We start from the raw sequence: 21,043 nt of genomic DNA, 5'->3' as shown, positions 1-21,043 counted from the left end.
TAAACTAAATGAATGAGCTGTATTTCTGGCTGGAGTTATAGGGTAGAGTCCTAGCTGTGGACTAGCTCAATGTCCACTGAAGAATTCAAGCAGTAACTTTATTTGCATTGTATTAGATCTAACTGAGTAAGAAGCCTGAGAATCTACATTATGCCTGGTATATAGTTGGTGCTTGTGTATGTGTTAAGCAAATAATTAACAACTGATTCCACAAAAATGTAATATACATTTAATAGCACATTATAAAGTTCCTGACCAAAGACATTGATTTCCTAATTATAATAGCACAGAACTCCTTTAGAATTTAGTAAATGTAATTAAGACTATTCAGAAGTAATGAAAAACCAATATGATAAAAACAAAAATCCTCCAGTAAAGAAGAAGGAACCTGTCCATTTGAGAGAAATATAATTGAGAACTTGCAAATGAGACAAGGGAATATAGCAATTTGGAACTGCAATAGAAATAACTACAACAGAAACAACCATTTAAGAAGTTTTAGCAGCAATAAGTATTTATTATTCTGAATGAAATGTACACTTGATTTTTATATAAAAATCATCAAAAGTGCTATATTGGATTATTTTACTATTAATTTAACCCCCAACAGCATCTATTAGCTAGACCTTTAATGGGTTTTTCTTTACTTCTGACACATCATTACAACTGGCTAAAACTGTCCAATGTTAAAATATAAAAAATATTAGTTTACTCTTCAAGATAAATTACCACCAGTGATGAGTTATTAAAAGTGAAAAATAAAAACAGATGCCAGTGAATCAATGTATTGCAAAAAATTATCACAGAATTTCATAGATATATGCGAAGCCCAAGGTAATTTAGATCCTTGGCAGAACATTTTTATGGTACATCTTAAGACTGTGGGTTATTTCTTTTGGAGGGAAATGTCTAGTGTGCCAGGCGTGTCTTGTTATTTTCTCATCTTTTCTTGGCTACTTTACAGGGTGAACCAAACGCTGTCTAATGCCGTGCACTCCCATGACCCCCAAAATGTTTAATGTAAATAGAAAGCTGATTTTGCAGTCTCAGAAATAGCCCTTAGGATTAAGTTTGTCGTTAAAGAAGACATGAGTCATTCCTCACAAAGGAGAAGCCCCTCCACTCTCCCACCCCTATTCTTCCAGTCTGCTCCAATGCCAAATCTGTTCTCTCCCACCATGGTTCTGGGTGAATTGGGTGACAAAGTCAGAGCAGGTTTTCCAGGCCCAATAGCCCATTTGGTCTTATTCAGTCTCAAGCAAACAAGCTTCTCTGATTTGCCACGAGAGCTGTCTGACTCTCCCGTCTCTTGGCTTTCTTGCTCCTTTGTCTCACTTTCCAGCACAAGGCGCTGGAGGCTAGTAAAAAAAGTCCAGATGACAGAACAACCAGGCCAAAGATGGAGATGACGGAGCCATGGGAATTGAAGCTGTAAGCCACCGCGGTGACCACGATGCCAGCGATGAAGACAACCACAGCGAAGGGGATGATGCAGCGGTAGCAGGAGAGCTCGGTACCCCCTGTAGCAGCCATCAACTGAATCTCACTGACCAGGGGGACTGTGGTGACCACGACTTCACTCTTGGGGCTCTTCTCCATCGTCGCCGCCATGTGAGCCTTTGGGGCTCCCAGGATCTCCTTGATGGGCTCTTCAGTCATTTTTACAACAGTGCTTCTAAGCTGGGTTTACAGACTAGATCTGGACAGTCTCACCAGGGTGAAAGCTGTGAAGATAACAGGAGATGTCAGCTACATGTATCAGAATGAACCCTGCAAGCAGAAATAAAAAGCTGGGGAGGCACCTCTTTTCCAGGAGGCATAGATCCATGTGAAAAGCAACTTTACTCTTTTTTTGAATTGGTTGCATTTTCTTTGCATTTAGGCAAAAAATAAGATGAAGCAGATGCACGTGAAGGGAAGACAGAAAAAGCAGGAAGCACTTACAGTGTTTAATATACCCTGGCGGTCTACAAATGTTTTACAAGCTTTTCTCCTTTGTCTATTGCTTCTCCTTCCTCTAAACACACAGAAATGCCTGAATCCTAATCCAAAAATGGTTTCATTCAAGAGGAGAATACATTACAAACAATATTTCACACCGTTAATCCCAGAACTTACAGCAACTCAGACTCCACCAATCTTGCTGGGCATAACATGCATTCTTTCCAAACTGTCACCTATTCGCTGCCCACAAAATCAATGTCAAGGCAAGTGGCCAGCAATAAATGATGTTCTTCTCCATTGAATGACAGTCAAAAAATCTTTATTGTGTTACTATTAAACACAGTGCAACCTGCTCCCTGGGATCTTTTTATTAACCATTTTAGGTGCACAGTTCAGCAAAAAATTCATTGACAATGAGGTGGGCATTTGTGATCTGAAATGTAACACTATCTTCCAATCTGCTATGACAGAGAAAAAATAAGAAAAAAAAATTCAGCCCCTTCATAGGATATAATTTTGTGCTTTCTCCTGGCAAAAATAAAATCAATTATTGGAGTAATTAGTTATCAATACACAAATTTTCTATTAAGCTCAACACAAAATTTTGATATTATGTATACTACAACATGCGGAAACAAATAAGCATGCTAGGTTTTCAGGAAATCTCATTTTCCTCCATGCCCTTGTGTATAAAACTTGCTGCAATGACGCTTTCTAAGTATTTTGAACCTGAACATTTCAGGACAAAGCTTGAGACTTTTGATCAAAAGCATCTGGTTGAAATGCTGTCTATGAGAAATCAGTGAAAACGTGTCTGCTGCCCAGACATGGTTGAGTCACTGTCTTCCATTCTCAAAAAGCCGTCTAGCGGCTACACAGTTGAGCAGTTGTAGTTACTGAACAAGTTTAAAGAAAGATACTTGAGACTGTTTCAATGAGATTAATATTTTGAATATATTAAGCATCCCCTGAAAATAAATTCAACTCCAGATCAAACATCACTGGTTCTTCCCTGCTCTGGAAAGTCAAAATATCACTCCCTGAGCAAGGAACTCAATCTTAGAGCTGCCTACTCACATGTCATTTTTAATCACCAAACTAATTAATCACTGTTGTCCAACGACACCCTGACTTCTGGTGAGGCCAGTTAAAAGATACTTGAGATTATGTCCGAAAAAGATATCTTCACCCCAAAGCTGAGATTGAGCTAATCTAAAAATCAAGATCTGTCCCCAAATTACTTACACTCACCTCCGAGAGGCAATCCATTACCAGAGTAACCACTTGACTTGGAAGGGAAGAAACAGCAACGCTTGAGTCTCTTCGTCCAACTTCTGGGAAAGAGCCTCTAACAGCAAGGCTGTCAATAAAATAATTAGGGATCTCTTCTGGGGAAAAGAAAAGATGTAAAAATACTTTACTATAAGGTCTGGTCTGGTTTGGAATCCTGGAGTTCCTGCTGCTTTCAGGCTACCTCTGTTCCTAAATGACGCTTGTCTTTCCCTCCCTCTCTCTTTTTATTCCCTCCCCCTCCAGTTTGCCCCTCCCTAACATTTTTTTTTTTTTTTCCTTCGTTCTTTTCCTTGCCAGCAGATTCTGAGTTTTGGCTTCCCCCAACTTTGCTCCGTGACATGATAAGTCCGAATCATTTCTACAGATACCCCAGAGACAGGAGCCAGCTTTTACTTTTCTTTCTCTTGCAGCATTTACTAAGCGGACTGCTTTGTGAATTTGAATGACTCACTTTTTCCCCTGCCGACCTCCAGATCTTCCTCCCGTCCATCAGGCATTTTTATAAGAAAATCCCAGAGTCAGCGTTGCAGACCCGGCTGAGGGGACAGAGCTGAGGGGACAGACACTCTAGGGTGGCAGAAACAGCTGTGAAGTCATGGGGCAGCTGAATTCAGTCTCTAAGCCAGCAAAAATCCATGTTCCTAGGTTTTCCCATTATTCTTTATTTATATGTGCGTGATAGTCATCTGAAGCTTAAAATCCCACTTGTTCAGTGTTAATTCATTTAGGAATGAGGGTAGGAGGCACAAATGTTTGCGGTTAAGGGGGGAAGGCAGTCACATTGATTTAAACATGATTGTTTACTGCTCTTGCAAGGAGGTAACTTTAGCAGCGCCAAGATTATCATCATCATGATAATTGCTACCATTTATAGAGCACCTACTCTGGACATGGCACAATATTAAGAAATGTCACACATTAACATTAATTCTCACTAGTTCATAAATGAGGAAACAGGCTCAGAGAGGTTAAGGAATTTAACGAAGATCACCCAGTAACAGAGAAACCCTTGGTTTGAACCCTAATCTTTAATAGATACATATATCATCTGGGGAGATTGTTAAACTTAGATTCTGATTCAGTAAGTCTGTAACAAGCTCCTACCTATGTCAAGACCTCTGTTCCTTGGCCCACTTTAAGGAACAAGGTATTTTAAACATTCAAACATATACAGCTTGACACATCATACGCTCAAACAATAAAGTTAAACATCTATTTCCCACCCCCATAAACCTGTAAGTGGCTTTATAGGTTTATCGTTTCTTACAGACAAACTGTGAACATTTTAAAACCTTGAAATACATAAAGCCCAAGATTGTCTTTTTGAGGAGAAAATACCGGGACCTCATCCTACACTTTGTAGTTAAAAGTTTTTCATCCTCCATTTTCTTCATCTGCACATGTGTTAATAACCCCTTCTAATTAATACTGTGAACCATAAATCCAAATTAACTCTTGGAAGAGATTTGTTTTCTGTCTTTCTGTCAAATTGTTATGTTTCTCTAATTGCTGGCAAAGGGCTTGGATGTTCTCAACATCTTACCTCTCCTTTACCACAGCACGGTCTCTCCAGCCTTGCGTTGTAGCAATACCCTGATGACTTGTCACAAAAAGAGAGGGACTGGAAGTTATTTATTCTAGAATGAAAGCCAAACAGAGGGTTATGTCATTATAAAAAATAAAGTTGAAAAGTCCCTGAGGTTTGGGGGAATCATGGCAAGTACCCGGAGGACCTTGGTCGCCATGATCCTCACACTTCAAAAATGTCAGACCTAAAGAGACAGCCTTCGTCCCTGAGGAGTGCTGTCACTTTGTGTTGAGGGTCAGGAATACTTAGAACCAGGGCATTTCAGAACTTGCCAAAGTTGCCCCTGGAAGATGGTGAGATGGGGGCCGCTCGCTACGTCCAATGTAGATTCTTGAGAAGCTCCTTAACAGAGCTGTCTTCTCACCTGGAGACTCTGGCCCTTGAGGGCAATTCCCCTCTATTTTCTAGTACCACTTCACCTGCAAGATAGCCCAATAACCTCACCGAAGCTCTGAATATCACCTTATTCTGTTGAAAACATGCTTTCCTGTTACCAAAGCGAAAGGTGCAAAAACTGAACTTCTAGAGAGAGGACAATGGCACCTTTTTTCATGGTAAGCCCTTGACTGAGTCTACAATGAGGCACAGTGAGTGTGTCTGTGCCCTGGGAGCATGGGCGAAGCTATCATCACTTCCAATACCAAAGCTTTCTTCAACCTTGTCAGGCTCAGGTGCCTCATTCACACCAATGCTCCTTCGCACGGTGTGTGCACCTGCCTTGATACACAGTTACCCATCTCTAGACTCTGAGTAGACAACTGATGATTTGTATATTAAATTCAAAGAGGTAGAAAGGTTTGGTAGAAAGCAGAAATTGTATCAGAAGAATAGATGCCTGTCATCCTAACCACTGACACACGCTTTAACCGACTTTACCTCTTCAAATTGAAATTCAAAGAGAATTCCTAGTGATCTATGCCTGTTGCCTCTGAATGTTTATTCCTCCTTGCACTCTGTGTCTATAAGGTATGAAACACCCCTGGGCATCCTTCAGGGACACCTGCCCCCAAATGCAAAATTTCATCCACAATGTGACCAGCCTTATTTCTGCAAGCCCTCTATTTTCACAAGGAAGAGGAAATCTCTCTAGCTGTTTCTAAAGCACATGGCTTTAGGAGACTCCTTTAAGTTTGGAGAACTTTTCTCAAAGCCTCCAATGCATGAATTGTATCTATGCCCCTAACCCCCATAGGCATTCAACATTTCCTTCCCAGATCTTTCAAAGAGCAAAGCAAAGATCCTTACCTTTCCCAGCTAGAGTTAGACTGAGACAGCTGCCTGCCCCGCCAAGAGCAACCGAGAGAAGGGGATGCAAATCACCACACTAGGGACCGTAAACAAAGTACTCAGCAAGGCTTAAACACAATTAAGGGATCGGAGACAATTTGGTGAGAGGAAATCCCTTAAATGCTGCTGGATTTTACTCTGTTTTCCTCCATGAAAATGTAATCCATATATGTGTATGTGTGTGTGTGTGTGTGTATTATATATATGCACATAGAGAGAGCAAGAAAGGGCATCAAGTTTGAAAAGAATATCTTCCTTCACTTCTCTCTTTTTATATCTTTATTCAGGCACCAATTTGCAAGATTTTTTCTATCCAAAGCCCTCATTCTGATGCTCTCCCTCTGTGAATCAGACCTGCATAAAAGAATTTGTAATATTTGCTCTATATTTCTAAGGGAGTATGGGGTTGGAAAGTGTGTATGTAGGGGAATAGGACCATAAACTATTCTCTTTCACCATGACATGCAGGTAATAAAAGGAGTACAAGGAAGATAAAGATCAGTGGTGAAAATTGCATTTGGTGCCTGAGTGGACCCTCTCCATAACATCAGAGGGGTGGTCCTATTGGTGTCCTTCATCAGAGAATGTCAAGGCACCATAGAAATTATGTGATACTGAAAAATCACACCTCTGAGGTGACCTTCTACCAAAGGCATTGTAAATGGCAGAGCTGGGAACATTTGCTGTTCCAGACAGAATGCCCCCAAATTGGGAAAATCTCATTTTTTTTTTTTTTTTAAGAAACAAAATGAGAGACAAAGTTTCTTAAGGGAGAGGGGCCTGGAAGTGGAGGAGGGCAGGGAGCATTGTGGCTACTATGACAAAGAGGTCATTTTGCCCATTTCCCTAAAGTGGAAGCCAAAGATGCAGGCTCTAAGGTTGCAAAAGGGGATGTTTTGATTTTCCCATTGAGTTTATGCTGTTGAAGATCTGGAAATTTCTCCTTTGGGAACACATAAAGTTTGCATTTTGTGAAGCATGCCCCCACGTGCATTTGATTACTCGCCTGTCTTTATTTCCAATTTGCTTTTGCTTGGTGTGTTTGAGCTGGCTAATTTCCAGCAGCCTTGAGGATGCCAGTTCCTCTTGGCCCTCTGTCCAATCACCACATGCCTTTGATCTCAGTCATCACCCAGTCCAATTGGATGCAGGGAGATTCGGGAAGCTGGCCAGGTTTTCTCCTCTCTAATGCTTCTTTTAAGGGTGTGCCTGCATTTGTGTTCTGAAATCATGGACATTTTGGAAAGTGATCTGTGCTTCTGTGTTCATTTTGGATAGCAGATATCATGTTATTATTCCCCTTTTCCTTTTTTTCTCCTCCAAAGCACTTTTCTTTGAGGTCTAGGACATTAAATAGAGAGATCTAATAGTACCAAAAGGAACAATGAGTGTGCCTTAGATAGAAATATATATATTTCAGTAATTGGTGGTCAGTTTCTAGGTATGGGAATCTCATAAGATCCATGTGAATATAGAAAGGGAAGCATCCGTCTTGTAGATGCATATTATAATCTCCATTCTCTTACCCCATTTTGTTCTGACTAACTACGAAAGATCATATAAACATAAAAAATAGAGCTGAGTAAATAATCTCTCACTTCAACAAGAACTAATTGCCATTCTGGCCTCAGATGAGAAGAATTAATTTTCTTGTCTCAAAATCAGAATGTACACTGCAACTCCTGTCATCCTGATACAACCCCGTACATGTTGCATAACATTTTATATTTATGTACGTTATTCCTTGGAGGCCAAAGATGGGGAAGCCCAAAGTTCGACAGTTACCTCAAATTGGGCTGACACTTTCTTTCCTAAGACAAATGCACACTCCTAGGATCACCCTCCCTTAGTGAGTGAGCTCTGGGTCACATATGCTTGGGGCTTGCAGGAAACAGACCATACTGGGGTTTTTTTTTGTTTTTTTTTTCAGGGAGGAGAAGGGAAGGGACCACAATGACCTCACCCCTTTGCCACTCCTTCCTATACCTGATAGCATGGAGCCCTTTGATGCCTGTTTACAGGAGAAATCTCCCCCTAGGCTCTGGTGACCAATATCACTTGTCCTGGTCATAAAATGATGTACATAAACATTGTGTGACACCCGATCGACTCCTAATCAGTGTACAGTTTCTAGGCTTCAACACCAATCCGGTACTGGAAATTGGAAATCACCCTGTAACATGTACAGTGTCCTAAAAACTGATAATCCATGGTATCTCTGTAAGGATCAGTGAGCTTTTCTCCATTCCATAGTCACAGAGCAGAATATGCCTTCCGACCGGATTAGCCACCTCCAAGTTAGGTAGCACTGGCCTTAAAATGACTGGCTCAGGATGGGCTCCTCAGTGCTGGCCTCCTCCAAATAATTGAAAGTACAGTTTAAACCATAGGTTTTAAGTTGCAGGCTTGGTAAGAGGAGCATGGAGGATATTTTTCACAAATAACTTTTTAATTCTCTATTTTGCCGAGAAAGAAATGGAGAAAAGAAAAAAGAAAAATGAAATGGAGGTTCAGAGACTAGCACTGTTTCTGGGTTTAACTCCAGAAGCTGGCCTCCTGCCTTCTGAACTGACCCACACAATACTCTCAGTTTGAAGAGGAAAGGGACACATTAACACAAGCATCTAACATGCACTACCCATAACACAGTCATCTCTCAGCTATTTGTATTTTATTTATAGAGAAAGTGGCAGAGCCAGGTTTCAAATCTAGGTACCTCTTTCTTCTTCTATGTTGTGTTGTGAGGAATTCATTTTTAAAATTAGAGTATATACATTTTCCTAAGTTTAGCTTAAGTCTCATTTTCTTGGGTTCAGGGTGATGTACTGTCACTAGATTTAGTTTGGGAAAAGTGCTCTGAAAAGGGTTACCTATTGCTTCTAGAATGATTAAGCCATGTATTTTGCCTTGTACCCATGTGGATATTAAAATAGAGCTGCATTAAGCAGATTTGGGTAGGTTTGAGGCCGGGACAGACATAGGCCTGGTACCTACAGAATCCATGGAAGATGTCGTAGTAGTCGGGCCACTTCAAAAGTCACCTAGGCCATTCCTCTGCCTTCAGGAACATTTTATTTCCTGTGCTCCTTTGGGTACCAGGAACTTGCTAAATGCTCTAGCTGAGCAGATGCAAAACAGTGGGCAAAGCATGGTCTCTGTTTTCATGGAGTTTACCATCCAGAACAGGAAAGTCGTAGGGACACCAATGTGGGTAATCCTTTTCTAGAAGGAATAACAAACGGCTGTGGGAGGCCCAGGGAAGATGAAATCAATTCAGGCCTAGGGGTGTGTGTGTAGTGGGTGGGGTGTGGTGGTGGTTGTAATCTTCATGACACACAGGCATTTGACATCATAAATAGAAAAGGAAAGAACATGATTCTAGGTGGAAGAAACAGCCTGTATTCAAGCATAGCTTTGAAAAGTACAAGTCTTCTACAAAGAGTAGCTTGTTTGGCAGAATTTTGAAGAGCACAGGGCAGGCAGAGAGCCATCAAAATAAGACCGGAAATAGTTTATGGTCAGATTATCGCCTCAGTGGCAAGTTTGGACTTTATTTTGAGAGCAGTGTGGTTTTGAACAGGATTGCACAGTCAGCTCTGCGCATTATAAACAGTAGACTGATTGTAGAGTGTTGGGATGTCCTAGGAAAAGTCAATGTGGGGAAGAGGGAAAGCATGTTGAGACACCAGTTGGGATGCCTCTGTTATTGTCCAGGTAAGAGGCAATGGGCACCTGATATTGGGAAATGTGGACAGGTAGGAAATCACTGCAATGGTAGAATCAGCAAAACTCAGCAATGAATTTCAAATGGGGAAAGTTATTGAGAGAGAAGTTGTAAGGTTTTAAAGCCTAAGTAATTAATAGCTTGAGGTTGCTGTGAGCAGAAATAGGTCAGGACAAGGGGTAGATGTGGGGTGAGGAATACGTGATGATTTTGTTAGTATAGCTATTCGCTTCTCCGGTGGAGAGGCAAATGCTGGAGAAGTTTGGCATTACTGCCTAACTAGTAAGTTATGATGCATTGTCTGAATTGTCAAAAAATTCTGTCATAGGCTCACAAATAAAATTTCCAGTAAAATTATGAATAATTTTATAATTCATTTCATTCCACATGCATATGCATGCACACAATTGCTGACATACAATATATATGCACAGGATGTGAGATTGCTAATGTTTTGCATAGAATACAAAAAATTTAAGAATTCCAATTTGAGACTTTATTTTTACTGACCATATGCAAAGAATATATTGATTATATGTTCAATTTTAAATTTCTTGAAAATAAGAACATAATTATACAATACTTTTTTACAGTGTTAGACATTATTTTAAAATAAGCACTACATAGATATTTTCTGGTAATGAAAATATTTTCTCCAGTGGCCACCACTCTAAGGTACTACTCATGAAGAAGGAATATATAGAAGGTTCTCGTCTTGCCACTTCACATATGGAGAAACGCTTTTGCCTTACTAAGAACTAATTTTATGTTGCCCCCGTGAGTGAATGCTTTAAAAAAAATAGCAATCCAAATCCACTACAGATTTATTTTGAAATGTCCTGTTTTGGGCCTCATGCAATGGAAGCAAGCCTTTATGTTGAGGGGCTTACCATGATCATGTTGGTTGGGAAATCATCTGTCAGTTCCTCAAGGATATTATCATCAATTTTGCATGCTTAGAAAGTCATTGCCAAATAAGTCAATGAATAAATAAAAGAATGACTCTACATTGAAATCGGATGTAAATTTAAAACTTAGATAATTATTTAAATGGGTTATTTTAAGGTACCCAGATATTTAGTGCTAAGTGCATTAATTATTCCTTATCATTATAGTGATAAATATTCATTTATAAATGAATAGTAATTATAATAATTATTCAATTACATTTGGAAAATGGTGCCTAGGACTAGAACCAAAGTCTGATTGATGCCAAAGCATGTCTTCCTAATCCCTGTGGAATACTGTTTCCGTGTTCAAATGATGGCATGCTTTCTGTAGCTCATAAGGAGTAAACTTGCCTTCAAATAATCTCTTGGATTTTAAAATGATTGCTTCACCAGAGAAAAAACATGCCATCCTCTTCCCACAGAACCTCTGTAGTGGTATATTAATTGAGGATAGAACTAGTTCAACAAACCTTTTGGGAGCATTTTTATCCTCTTAAAAAGTCTTTGATATTCATGATGTGTGTGGGTAGTAGGAAACAGAACAATTTGCCCAACTGAACTGAGTTCAAAATAGAACTGTTTATCTTATGAACTTATCTTATGGAACAATGCAGAGAACAGATCTCTTGCTCTCTTTCTTTAGATAAAAATTTTAAAGTCTCGTTTTGTAAAGGAGACAGAACTTTGCTGTCTCCTTCTTGTTTACTTAAATAAACTATACAGGAAACAGGCATTATTGTCTTTGAAAAAGCAATGTAAAAACTTGGTAAAACCAATGATCCCCAGAGAGTACACAGCCACAGAATGAGAACACGATGTTTCTTCCATCAGGGCACACACAGGGGCACCGAGTCTACTTTAAATTCCAACTGTACATTTGTACCCAGTTAGTGAATCTGCCGTTGATAACTTTGGATGACTTCCAGGATGATGGACTCAGTAGTCTCAGGGAAACCTTGCTTCACTGATTTATTTCTTGCTGTTTATTTTCTAAGTTAAACTTAGTTTGCAAAACTTTCTTTACAGCACTGATAGGGCTGGATTACCTTTTTTTTTTTTTTACAGCGCTGATAAGGCTTGATCATCTTTTTTCTAGAATCTAGGTTATAGCATAAGGTTTTGGATCGCTTCCACAATAAAATGAACATTTCTGACTCTCCAATATTGTTGTGCAATTAAAATAGCCATTAGCTGAAAGTCAGGAAACTTGAGTTTGATTCTTCTTTCCTCTTCGTGGCTTGGGCAAGTCACCCAACTTCTGAGTGCCCTATTGTCAGATCTCAGGATTCCATCTGTAGATACTTTATTAGTCTTTTCTTTAAAAAAAATCCTATCTGGGCTCAGAATATCAGAGAACTGAGACAAGACAACTTGGGGAAATAGTTAACACTACTACCCAAGCTACCAGAACAGCTGTAGGAAGCCTCTTTTTTAAAAAAATATTCCCTGATGCAACATCTGTCAGCAAAGCCACTGACCTTTTACTGTGGATGTTCATCTATTTCCATGTGAAGAGAGTCACAGGCTTCTGGCTCAGAGACTGACTGCAGCACGAAGGTTTTCTTCAGCCCTGATCAGAAATTTTGGTTTTCAGGGTTTGCACACTAATTTTCACTCTTTCTTACCCAAAGCCAATGCAGTAAGGAGCATGGGGTGTCCAATACCATAATAAACCATAAACTGCATTTGAAAGGAAAGCAGCAGGGGCCAGAACTCACACTTGTGGAGCCTCACCCTGCTGTGACTGACATGACGTAAGTCGGAGACCTCGGTTCACAGTTTTATGTGACAGGACACAGGAGCAGCCAACTTTAGGGAAGACTGATAGGAAAGCCCAAGGGTGAATCTCTCTGGGAACAGGAAGCAGGTACCGCTGGACCAACAAGGCTGTTGGACGCAGGACTTTGACTGGTTTTGTAGAAGCAACTGGGCTGCCCTGAGGCTGCCAAGAGGGTGTGCTCTGATCACATGGAGTGTGCATTTCCTTAGAGCTCCTCCCTTCCCAGCCCACGGAATCCAGAAAGAAGCTGCTGGGCTGCTGTGTGACTTCATCAGTGCAGTGGATTCCTTTATAAGCACACAGTTCTCATAAGCAGAGAAAGAGAGAACACCATAGATATATATTCCTCTCTTCTCCAAATTTTCTTGTTTTCTTTTCGGTAGCATTACAATCTTACCACTGTCAAATATGTCCTGTACACCAAGGAGGATTTGTGCTACCTGCCTCAGAATCATACAGGGTGCTTGCAAAAAATACAGGTGTCTGGGCTCCACCCCAGACCTATTACATTATTGCATCAGGATTGTGTGTGTGTGTATGCGTGTGTGTGTGTGTGTGTGTGTGTGTTGAAAGGTCAGGAACTTGCATTTTCTTGTCTGCATCCACATGAGGTTTGAGATCTTCTGCTTAATGCTAATACAGCAAGCTATCAAGTTTGCAAATCCGGCCTCACCCCTCTTTAAAACCCATCCATGATTCCCCCTCATCTGAGGTCCCGAATCTCTGCATGACACACAAGTCTTCCCATGAGCTGGCCTCTCCCTTCCTTTCCAGCCTCAGCTCCAGCTTGGATCAAATTACAAATCACAAACAGCACATTATTTTATGTTTGTCATCCTTTGTTGGTTCCTACTCTTGGAGACTCAAGATGCTGTCTACTCATCTTTTCATGACTACCTTAAGCGTCACCTGCTTCTAGAAACCTTCCCTGATAAGTCCTCCTCTGTTTTCAGACTAGGCAGCTTGAGTTCCCTTCCCCCATGTTCCCGTAATGTTTATGCCAGTGTTTCTCAATCTGGGTACTTTTGACATTTGAGGCTGGATAATTATTTATTGTGAGGAGCTGTCCTGTTCATTGCAGAATGGTTAGCAGCATCTCTGGCCTATACCCACTCCATGCCAGTAGCAACCCCTTCTCTCCTGCGCAGTTGTGATAACGAAGAATGTCTTCAGACATTGCCAAATCACCCTGGCGTGAAAATGTTCCTGGCTGAAAATACTGCTCTGTGATTACATGTGCCATAGCCCTCAACAAATAGCATGGAAAGAAGTTGTTTGCTTGTTTATCTTCTCTAATCTAAAAGACTGAGAGTTTCTCAAGAGTAACGAGTGTACAGAATTAATCTTTGTGTCCCCTGCATGAAAGCACAACATCTAATGCATAGTTAGACATATAATACACATTTCTCGAGCCAAACTTTATTGATGGACTAGATGTCAGAAGCCCTAGCCAATCTTGGTTGGCTCTACTGCTTGCAATGTTGTGACTGTGGACAAATAAGTTAACAGCTCCGTGCCTCAGTTTCCCTTATTTGGAAAAGAAGGGTAATAGTGTACACCTTGCTTATTTGGGTCATTATGCAGGTATGGGAAAGTATAAAGTGCAGGAAGAAGCCTGGTTACAGTAACATGACCTAAAGGTTGCTGCTCTCATGTTTGCCTTCTCTGGATAACATTGAACGTTGAGGGCCACCCATACAATATCATCCACTTTAACAATAGCTGGAAGATTTCATTAATGCAGAACATTATAAATATAAGAAATCTTATTGAAAATGGTTGAACCTCCAATATGGAATGAGACCAACATAATTGTTAAAATAATTCTTTTAACATAATGCTGTACAACACACTATGAATATCCTAAAGATCAAACACTCTCATCCCTATCCGTTATGCCTCCTGCTAAAGACTCAGCCAGGCCCAAATAAGCGAGCCTTCTCTACTACAGAGCTGTATGATTTTCTGTCCTTGAGGAACTGCCAATCCCATTCTTTGCACCCTCTTCTGTCCTCGTTCCTTTCTGCTCTGTGCTGGGACAGCCAGCTGCTTCCTTGCTTCCTGACTCTTAATATCAGTTATAGGAAATTAGCAGGTTTTGCATCTATGGGATACCTCTCCTATTATTTATTGCCTTCAAGAAGAGCTTTGTCTCTCTCTCATTGTTTCTTTCTCTGTCTCTATCAGTCTATCTGTATCTCTGTTTCTCTCTCTCCTCTCTCTCTCTCTCTCTCTCTCGCTCTCTCACTCTCTCTCGCTCTCTCTCTGACTCTTTGTCTCTCTCTCTCTCTCTCATTATTTTATGACTTCCTTTTATACCTGGGCCATTCCATCACTGTTGCCTCCGTGCTATCCCAGCACTGTGGTAAGCTGATTTATGTACAGTATCTCTCTCTCTACTTTTCCAGAAATAATTAGCTTCCAGATTGTGTTCAGCTAAGAAGGACCCCTGTTGCATGGAAATGTGGACTGTGCTTCTCCCTGCACCACCATCAACCCCCACCCCCCACCAGCTGCAGCTGGCCAGGCTTTCTTGTTAACCATTTCATGCCTCAAACACTTAGAGTACAAAAGCACTTAAAAACTGTACCATTCTATACAAACGCGTCAAAAAGTCCTAAACACATATACTGATAGTGCAGCAAGAAGACTTGGAAATTATCTAATCTAGTTCTTTCACTTTAGACTTGGGAATATTGAAACCTAAAGAGGTTAAGCGACTTACTCATTACCATTGTCTTTGCGTTTCTAATCATCTCAAAAAGGCAACCTGAATCATTCTGTTATCTTTTTAGTGTATCACAACTAATCTTTTATTTTCCAATCTTTCCTATATCATGGTCCCCTCTTTTAAGCTTAAAATAATAAGTTCCTTTCAGTATAGGCTTTGGAGATGTTTCATCTGAAAGACGTGATAGATGTTGTTTTTAGAACACTGAGTTCTATTTGTTTTTACAGTAGCACGAGGTTTAGAGTAATTAACAAGTTTTTATTTTTTGCATATATTTAGCTATGGGAGACTATATACCCATTTACTATGGTACATCTATTTATTTAAAATTGTATTGTGCTAAGAACACTTAATATGAGATCTACTTAATTGTTGTTGACTATATCAGAATCGAGTCAGTTTTCTATATTATCCAGTAAAGTATGTTCACTTTGAAAAAATTTTTCAATGTGCATTTTGCTATATTTTTCCTAGAGGCATGGAAATTCTTATTTGAATATTTCCTTTTTAGCTCATTATATTAGTCTGTTCTCATGCTGCTAATAAAGACATGTCTGAGACTGGGTAATTTATAAAGGAAAGAGGTTTTATTGACTCACAGTTCAGCATGACTGGGGAGGCCTCAGGAAACTTACAATCATGGCAGAAGGGGAAGCAAACATGTCGTTTTTCACACGCAGCATCAAGGAGAAGAATGAATGCCCACCGGAGGGGGAAGCTCCCTATAAAACCATCAGATCTCATGAGAACTAACTCACTATTACGAGAACAGGATGGGGAAAACTGCCCCCTTTGATTCAGTTATCACCACCTGGTTCCTCCCATGACATGTGGGGATTATGGGAACCACAATTCAAGATGAACTTTGGGTGGAGACACAGCCAACTCATAGTACTCATTAACCTTAATATATCATTTGCTATCCTTTGAAAAAAAAATCCTTCTCAAGGCTGTGTTAATCTGTTTATAACCTATGATTAAACTTTTCAAAATAAATTTTAAATAGGAGGCTGCAGTGTATAAAGTATATGTCAGTGCCTGGCATAAACTAGACACTCAATTATTTTTAGTTCCCTATACCCACTAAAAGAATATGTTTTGACTTTCCCTATAAAATAATGCCAAACATTTCGCGATGTGATAGCCAAACTGAAATTAGGCTTCTATGAGCTTTCAGAAATGTTCTTGGATAAATGAGTGAAAAGGAAATAAAAATAACCTTTAAGTGTTAGGAAACCTTTCAATCCAGCTACACACCAGCTTTACCCACTCACTTCCTTCTCTCTTCTGCGCCCTCTACCGACTACCGACTGCAAGTCCGTATTAAATTAGCAAATTTAACTGTTTTGAACAACAGCAAAAGCAATTTTCCCCAGCCTGTACCTGAAAGTCATTAAAACACAAATTATTGCTTTAAAGAGTCATGATGTCTTTTTTTCTATTTTTAGTGGCACTAGGAAAACCTAGCTATAATGTGAAAAATGAGATAATATAGATAAACCTAAGTAGAAAATAAAAATCACGTCAACTCCACCTTCAACAGAGCTACCAATATTTTTTATATCTTCACTCTATCTTCTCTATATAATATGTACGTTATTGTTCTTACAAAAATAGGATTATGTTGTATATAATTTGTATAAATTTTCTCTTTTTGTATGAACAATCCATGGCAAACTCTTTCCATGTCAATAAATGGATCATCAGAAATGGCTACATCGTGTTCCATTGCAAGGATGTCCCACAATATCTTTGTGGGCACATATTAAGTCTTTTTCCAGCTTTTCTTGTTGCTTTTTAAAAATATTTCCTCTCATGTCTCATCTTCTCCATGAATATATGATAGAAGCTAGGGCCAATAGTGATAATAATTAATTTCGGGGGCTACAAATGACACGAATCCCAATATACACACTCTTTTGTTAAATACTTCTGCGTCATTCCATTTCCTGTACCGCTTATTCTTTCCTACTAAATTGCATCCAAATATGCAGTATTAGGTGCACATTTAGTATGCACACAATAGTGAACATTTTGTAAAGATTTAAATTTTTTTCTCAATAAAATTCAAGAAGACTTTTCACCTCCAAAAATGAGAGTTGACAGTCGTGAAGAAGTTAAAATCTCAATACATAAAAATAAGAAAAAGATAAGAAATAAGGGCTCCTAATCCAAGGGGGATTTAGTCTATGCAAAGTAGAAATTCCAGAGAATATAATGGAACCGAAAGAACACAAGGTGAAAACAATAGAAGAAGAACATTTTCAGCCAAAGAAATATTTAAATTTGATACTTAAAAAGATTAACTGAAAAGAAATGGAAAAAAATATCCCCACATTTCTAGGTATATCCAGGCAAAATCCTTGAATATAAAAGACAAAACTTTCTATAAGAATCAAGGCTTTAAAAGCCTCTTGTATTCTATAAGGGAATAGAAGTCAAGCCATTTACCCCAAAGCTGAATACCAAGCAGTCACTGTTTACAGAATTTTGGACATGAAATCAAATTAGGAACTCATGAATAGTGCATATGTAGTTTACAAGTCAGTACTCAAAGTAAGCAATAAAGTCATGCTTTAAAAACATTTTACAAATGTAAAAATATAGTTCTTTACAGAGAACATGCATGTTTTAAACTGCAATATTAATCCAGATTTTTATTCCAAGGTATAAGCAAATCCAGGAAATGGCAGATGTTAGTGAGAGGAAGTATAAACTTACCATATTTATTTTACACAGAGAAAATTAGCAATAGTTTTTTTCTGTATACTAACATACATGATCTATCTATTCAAAACCTAAAAGTAACTATTAATAAGATTTTCTCTTCTTTTTAAAATAATTTCATTTCTTCATTTCTAACGTTCCTTCTTTTGAAATACAGTCATATAGGATGGATGTCTTCTATTTTAGTTATCTATTCCTGCATAATAAACCACCCCAAATATCAGTGGCTTAAAAGAACAATGTGACAGCTCATCTCTGCTCCAGATAGTGTTAGCTGGAACAGCCCAGCAGGATTGGATGGGTGAGTGCGAGGATCTACTTTCAAGAGGACGCCTTGATATGGCTGGCAAGTTGGTGTTAACTGCGGCTAGGGAGCTCAAGCTCCAGAGTTGTTGAGACCAGGCTGTTGGCCAGGTGCTTTGGATGTCCTCCAAGGCATCCTCTTCACAAGATGCTTGGGCTTCCTCCTGGAGTGGTATCTGGGTTCTGGGTTCTAAAATGATGTCCAAGTTCTGACTTTGTAGGCAAAGAGTTTGAATTGTATTTAATGCACTGTCAAGTCATTGGAGAGTTTTAGGGAGGGAGTGGCGTGATCTCTGGGTTCTGAGAGAGCTCCAAAAGAAACAGGAAGGAAGCTGTGTCATCTTTTATGACCAAGTCTTGGAGGTCACCGAACATCACTTCTGATGTAGTCAGAAGAGTCTGCTCCAACTTACGGTGAAGGGACATAGGCTCTACCTCTTGGTGAGAGGAGTGTTAAAGTCATACAAGAGATTTTGTGGGAAGAGAAATACTGTTGTGGCCATTTTTGAAAAATACAGTGAGTCCATCTTGAAAATGCTAAAAGAAAAACTTTTTTTTTAAATTTTAAATTTAATTTTATGTTTTTAGAGATGGGTTTCACTCTGTCACTCAGGCTGGCACAAGCATAACTCATTATAACCTCCAATTCCTGGGCTCAAGTGATCCTCCTGCCTCAGCCTCCCAAATAGCTGGGACTATAGACCCGAGCCACCGTGCATGGCACAAAAAAGTATTTTTAAAATCCCCAAATAGATGCCCTTATTTGGCTTCGTGGTTATGAGAAATGCCTTGCAATAGAGGGATCTGGATTTGAATCCCATTTGTAATATTTACTTTCTGTGTATCTGTAGAGCTGTCCTTTAGTCTTCTTAAACCTAAATGTTTCATTTAAACCTGTTAAGTGGAAATACTGATACTTAATTCACTGGGTTCGTAGTGAAATAATATACTTTTAAGTACTGAGCATAGCCACTGACACATATTATACAGTCAATAAATGGTACTTTTTTGTTTCTTTTTTTTTTCTTGAGATAGAGTCTTACCCCGTTGCCCAGGCTGGAGTGCAATGGCGCGATCTCGGCTCACTGCAACTTCCGCCTCCTGGGTTCAAACGATTCTCCTGCCTCAGCCCCCTGAGTAGCTGCGACTACAGGCGCGCATCACCACGCCCGGCTAATTTTTTGTATCTTTAGTAGAGATGAGGTTTCACTATGTTGGCCAGGCTGGTCTCAAACTTCTAACCTCGTGATCCGCCCACCTCGGCCTCCCAAAGTGCTGGGATTACAGGCATGAGCCACCGTGCTTGGCCTAAATGGTAGTTTTTAAAATGACAAGAAAGACTGCAATACTACTGTTTACATTGCTTGGGAGTTCTAGCCCAGTGATTGTCAAGTTTGTTTTCATCAGTAGAACCCTTTGCCTCTCTGGCCAGGTGCAATGCCTGTAATGCCAGCACTCTGGAAAGCCAAGATAGGAGGATGGCTTGAGGCCCGAAGTTTGAGACCAGCCTAGGCAACACAGCGAGATCCTCATCTCTACAAAAATAAATAAATAAAATCTTTTGCTTCTCTTAGACACTTCTTCAGCGTCTGCAGAAAACCAACAACTTAGCTTTTATTTGTAAAGCAAAGATCAGAGAGCCTAGAGCTCTGTACCTGCTAGTTTACCCTACCTCCTACAAAAACACCAGGAGCATCTGCTGAGACATTTTGAAAACCATTGTTTCGGCCCAGCTCATTTAATAGCATGAGAAAGAAAAATGATGGGTACAGCTATTAGAAAAGCTATGGTAAAGTTATCTCCTTTACCCCTTACTGTCTATTTAGAAAACAAAATAAGTTTTCTAATAAGTGTGTCTATTTAGAAAACAGGAGACCAACTTAAAAACTAATAGAACTAACAAAAGAATTAAGTTTGGTAACTAATTCATTTATCATTTATAAATGATAAATTTATAAATGATAAATGAAACACATATTTATAAATATGTGTGTGTATATATATACATACACACACACATATATATCTCTAGCTCTAGATCCAAATCTCTCTCCCTCTGTATGGAGATATATATATATATATATATTCTAGATACATATCCAGAATTCTATTATTTAACCCAGTAGATATTTGCATACTTATTATGTGCCAGGTGTGTGCTAGTGACCGAGGAGGCAGTGGTGAGTCGGGTAGCAGGTCTCACTGTCCAGCTTATGCTCTGATGCGGGAGACAGACACTTAACTAATTACTGAGATTAGTGTTGGAAAGCAATTAATATTTATTTATTTACTTACTTATTTATTTACTTATTTACTTTGTATTGTTTTCCTCCTACCCCCACTGGGGTACAAGTCCAATAATAAATGCAATACATTTCATGCAAGAAGAAAAGAAAAGGCTGAAAACAACAAGAGTTGGGGGAGGGTTGGGGCTAGGGGAGGAGAGTCTATGGAAGGAGTGCTCAAGCTGATACCCAAAGGGTAAGGATGGGTGAAGTGCTGAGGAGGACAGGTGAAGTGGAGAGAACAGCCTGGGGGTGGGGGAGGGGGCGTTGAAAAGAGAACACAGGACTTTGTAGGCAAGGAGTCTGAATTATATTTAATGCTCTGTGATGTCATGGGAGGCTTTTAGGGAGGGGGTGGCATGATCTCCTTAGCATTTTAACACAACTCTCTCTGTCTCTGTGTAGGGAGTGGATCCAGCAGGGAGATGTCA

At 39.6% G+C, this 21,043-nt stretch overlaps 1 protein-coding gene across 2 annotated transcripts; it reads right to left on the bottom strand.

Annotated features, from left to right (window-relative positions):
• Nucleotides 1-206: 206 nt before the first annotated feature.
• On the bottom strand, nt 207-3,418 carry TMEM100 (transmembrane protein 100). 2 transcript variants are annotated; one of them, XM_025362501.1, is made up of 2 exons: nt 3,196-3,418; nt 207-1,724 (listed from the first exon to the last, which is right to left on the bottom strand). In XM_025362501.1, exon 2 carries the CDS (start codon nt 1,657-1,659, stop codon nt 1,255-1,257), a length of 405 nt encoding a protein of 134 aa, XP_025218286.1. In that variant the 5' UTR covers nt 1,660-1,724; nt 3,196-3,418; the 3' UTR covers nt 207-1,254. The 2 variants fall into 2 exon arrangements, with proteins under 2 accessions (XP_025218286.1, XP_025218287.1); XM_025362502.1 differs by having other exon boundaries at nt 3,190-3,412.
• Nucleotides 3,419-21,043: the final 17,625 nt, after the last annotated feature.

Source organism: Theropithecus gelada, chromosome 16 (assembly GCF_003255815.1).
Source record: "Theropithecus gelada isolate Dixy chromosome 16, Tgel_1.0, whole genome shotgun sequence".
Taxonomy (NCBI): domain Eukaryota; kingdom Metazoa; phylum Chordata; class Mammalia; order Primates; family Cercopithecidae; genus Theropithecus; species Theropithecus gelada.
This window is presented reverse-complemented; position numbering and strand designations above follow the sequence as displayed.

Excerpts from the sequence above, each read along its gene's own strand:
- TMEM100 (XM_025362501.1), bottom strand. The coding sequence starts at position 1,659 with ATGACTGAAGAGCCCATCAAGGAGATCCTGGGAGCCCCAAAGGCTCAC.